Source organism: Palaemon carinicauda, chromosome 26 (genome assembly GCF_036898095.1).
Source record: "Palaemon carinicauda isolate YSFRI2023 chromosome 26, ASM3689809v2, whole genome shotgun sequence".
NCBI classification, from domain to species: domain Eukaryota; kingdom Metazoa; phylum Arthropoda; class Malacostraca; order Decapoda; family Palaemonidae; genus Palaemon; species Palaemon carinicauda.
This window is the reverse complement of record NC_090750.1, coordinates 78,196,192-78,200,652: the sequence shown is the minus strand read 5'-3', so window position 1 is coordinate 78,200,652 and position 4,461 is coordinate 78,196,192. Positions and strand designations below refer to the sequence as shown.

The following is a 4,461-nucleotide window of genomic DNA, read 5'->3' as shown; positions in this document are numbered from 1 at the left end:
ATAAAAAGCGACAGGGCAACCACTTATCGCATATAATTTACGCAATAAAAACAAGGATAAGAACAAGAAGAATTTCCCGGAGATGTTTTGCCCCCATCAAAAAGAGCATCCCAAAAGAACTCGAAGGACAATGTTGACGGGCGTGCCAACAGCTGCTTGATGGGCGGAAAGGGAAACGGACGTGGGAGCGCATCCTTCAAAGGGGAAAGGGGGCCATGGGAGTCGGAAGGATATGCAGAAGGAAAGGGAATTCCTGCAGGAGGAGACGCCCTTTCGAGAGCACCACCTAAATGGGCGTGTGATTACGACCCCTTCAGCCATCTGTGTCAGAAGATGTATATAAATGCACGCCACACGCCTCTCCCAACATCAGTCAACGTTCTACGTTCGAACAATCAACATGTACAAGGTACAGATACTGTTCTCAAAACTTGTGGATTGGTTCAAATTTCAGAAGTTTCAATCTCAGTTCGTATGTTGATATTCACTAGTAGCAGCCGAGATAGTCCATTAATATTAAGTAGCTGGGTCCCCATCTAGTTAACACACACACAAATATATATATATATATATATATATATAATATATATATACAGTATATATATACAGTGTATATATATATATATATAATTTATATATATATATATATATATATGTATGTATGTCTCAGTGTGTTTATGTATATAGTGTCATTTAAACTTTTATCTAAAAATAATTGGTCGAGTTCCTTTAATACCATCTGAATTACATCCCCTAAGTAACAAAAAACTAAAAAGTCACATGGAAACACCCAACGTTGCATGGGACCAATTCTTCATAAAAGGGTCCTGTGATGGAAACAGAAAGATTCACCAGACAAAAGTGAAAGATTCCCCAGACAAAAAAGAAGTTCCCCAGACAAAAGTGAAAGATTTTTCAGACAACTGAAAAATTCCACAGACAAAAGTGAAAGATTCTCCAGACAAAACAAAAATATTTCCCAAACAAAAATGAAAAGTTACCCAGACAAAAGTGAAAGATTTCTCAGACAAAAATGAAAAATTCCTAAGACAAAAGTGAAAGATTCCTCAGACAAAAATGAAAAATTCCTAAGACAAAAGTGAAAGATTCCTCAGATAAAATTAAAAAATCCCCCAGACAAAACTGAAAGAACCCGTAAAAAAACTAAAAAATTCCCCCAGACAAAAGTAAAAAATTCCCCAGACAAAACTGAAAGAACCCCTAAAAAATTCCCCAAAGATTCCCCAGACAAAAATTAAAAATTCCCCGGACAAAACTGAAAGACCCCCTAAAAAACCTAAAAAATTCCCCAAAGATTCCCCAGACAAAAATTAAAAATTCCCCGGACAAAACTGAAAGAACCCCTAAAAAATCTAAAAAATTCCCCAAACAAAGACTTCCCCAGAGAAATCAGTCCCTTACCTTTAACATGGAATTCACCAATTAAATGTCTCTCTTCAGGTCATCCTCTTCGCGTCCCTTGTGGCAACGGTGGTCCTCTCCAAGCCAAACGACCATTTCGCCCCTGGATATCCTGAAGTAAGAATAAATTATTGTAAAAGTTTGTTCATAAGTTCTTATATAAGGTTGAATAGAAGTTCAGGTTCAAGAATAGGCAAAATTCCTGGTTCATAAACATTGCTTGTGTCCTGATTTAAGTATAATCTGAACAATAGAATTTTGTATAGTGCTTATAGTATACTATTATTATTATTATTATTATTATTATTATTATTATTATTATCTAAGCTACAACCCTAGTTGGTAAACCAAGATGCTATAAGCCCAAGGGCTCCAACAGGGAAAATTAGTCCAGTGAGGAAAGGAAATAAAGAAATAAATAAACGACATTTGAAACAATAAACAATTAAAATAAAATATTTCAAAAACAATAATAACATTAAAACAAATATTTGGTATATAAACAATAAAAAGACTTATGTTAGCATGTTCAACATAAAACATTTGCTGCAAGTTTGAACCTTTTTGAAGTTCATACATTGATTAATGAATGGCTTGTAATGATTATTAGGTAATTCTTGTGGCTATAAATGGTTTGAATTGTGTACCGATATATTGATAAACAACCTTGAACATCAGTTAAGCTTTCATCTGTTTACTGCATTTGGAGGAGTAATATTGATGTTCACCAAAACATTAATTAAGCATCAAACTGAAGCTAAAGCTACATACAAGCAAGAAAAAGAAGTCTAATTTTCATTAAATTTCATTGTTCTTTATTTTATACAAAATGTATAAGAACGTTATATATAGAAAACAAGTAAACTCCATTTTAAGGAATCCCTTCCTCTTCTTGAACCACCTTTTTTTTTTTTTTTTTTTTTTTTAGAAGGACACTCCAAAATCAAACCATTGTTCTCTAGTCTTGGGTAGTGCCATAGCCTCTGTACTATGGTCTTCCACTGTCTTGAGTTAGAGTTCTCTTGCTTGAGGGTACACTCAGGCCCAGTATTCTATCTTATTTCTCTTCCTCTTGTTTTGTTAAAGTTTTTATAGTTTACATAGGAAATATTTATTTCAATGTTGTTACTCTTAAGATATTTTATTTTTCCATGTTTTCTTTCCTCACTGGGCTATTTTCCCTGTTGGAACCCCTGGGATTATAGCATTATGCTTTTCCAACTAGGGTTTTAGCTTAGAAAATAATAATAATAATAATAATAATAACAACATAATAATAATAATAATAATAATAATAATAATAATACATTTCTGAAACTTTCTCCAGCTCCCTTCCAGGCATCATTTATCCTAGCAATGGATATAACAGCTCAATCTTCTTCGTTCACTTCATATTCAATCAGCCACTTTTATTTTATTTTCACTTCGGTTACATAAAATTTTCCCGACCAAGAATTTAAATTGTTATTTAAGCAAAGGTCAATCCAATCCTGTGTGTCTGTCTGTCGGTCGCTATCTGTGTTTGTATAGGAAAATCTCTTTATACCTTTTTATTTGAAGAAAACTGGATTCAAGTGATATGTCAATTACAAGGCTGCTTTAGTGTCTGATGAAAATAGACTCCTTATCATGTATTTTAAATTGGCAATAAGTAGTTGTGATATATATACATACATACATACGTACATATACATACACTATATATATATATATATATATATATATATATAAATTAAAACATATAGCCATTTCCTCCAATGTCCACTGAATTTCACAATCCTGTAGATTTCTATTGATTCAATAGGACTTAGTCAGCCCCAAATTACTCTGATCCACTATTTCATCCATGATAACCTTTTTACCATGCCTATGTATCTCCATATCCCTTAGCCTATAAACTCATCTTACATCACATTAACATTTCCAAAGCTTTTTCTTTGATTCATATTAAACATACAAATTTCACTTCTATATAAAAGAGTTGGTTCAAAAAACAGATTCATACATTCTTTGTCTTTCGAACACATTCTGCTACTTGCCTTGTCAACATTCACAGCAACATTTGTTTCACTTGGTTTCCATTTATCTTAGTCACCTTACTCTTGTTGACATCCAATCCTAACAGGAAATCTTTCTTTAGCCTCTCTGATTTCTCTTCATTATCCTCAAACAAAAGTTTTATGTAAGTTTTTCGAATATTCATACTCTAAGTCATAAGGGAGTACATCTATACTGTTGCCAGTTATATTACCGATTGACTACTGACAACACATATCAAACACAAAATATATGAATCACAATATCAATTTAGTTTATTAATATTAAATACAAAACATGAGAATCCATACGCCTAATAGTCATTAGTCCCAACCAAAAGATTTAAGACCTAATAACCAATATCCTTAATCCTACCTATAGTCATTAGTCCCAACCAAAAGATTTAGGACCTAATAACCAATATCCTTAATCCTACCTATAGTCATTAGTCCCAACCAAAAGATTTAGGACCTAATAACCAATATCCTTAATCCTACGTATAGTCATTAGTCTCAACCAAAAGTTTTTAGGACCTAACAACCAATATCCTTAAACCTACGTATAGTCATTAGTCTCAACCAAAAGTTTTTAGGACCTAACAACCAATATCCTTAAACCTACGTATAGTCATTAGTCTCAACCAAAAGATTTAAGACCTAATAACCAATATCCTTAATCCTACCTATAGTCATTAGTCTCAACCAAAAGTTTTTAGGACCTAACAACCAATATCCTTAATCCTACCTATAGTCATTAGTCCCAACCAAAAGATTTAAGACTTAATAACCAATATCCTTAATCCTACGTATAGTCATTAGTCTCAACCAAAAGTTTTTAGGACCTAACAACCAATATCCTTAAACCTACGTATAGTCATTAGTCTCAACCAAAAGATTTAAGACCTAATAACCAATATCCTTGATCCTACCTATAGTCATTAGTCCCAACCAAAAGATTTAAGACCTAATAACCAATATCCTTGATCCTACCTATAGTCACTAG

General features: G+C 32.8%; 1 protein-coding gene across 1 annotated transcript in view; it reads left to right on the top strand.

The window, feature by feature from the left end:
• Positions 1-312: 312 nt before the first annotated feature.
• Positions 313-4,461, top strand: part of LOC137619612 (pro-resilin-like) — a 5,176-nt gene continuing 1,027 nt past the window's right edge. Inside the window, exons 1-2 of the mRNA XM_068349794.1 lie at positions 313-409; positions 1,462-1,539. Coding sequence (XP_068205895.1) covers positions 344-409; positions 1,462-1,539 — 144 coding nt within the window. The 5' untranslated portion in view covers positions 313-343. The remainder of the gene's footprint in view (positions 410-1,461; positions 1,540-4,461) is intronic.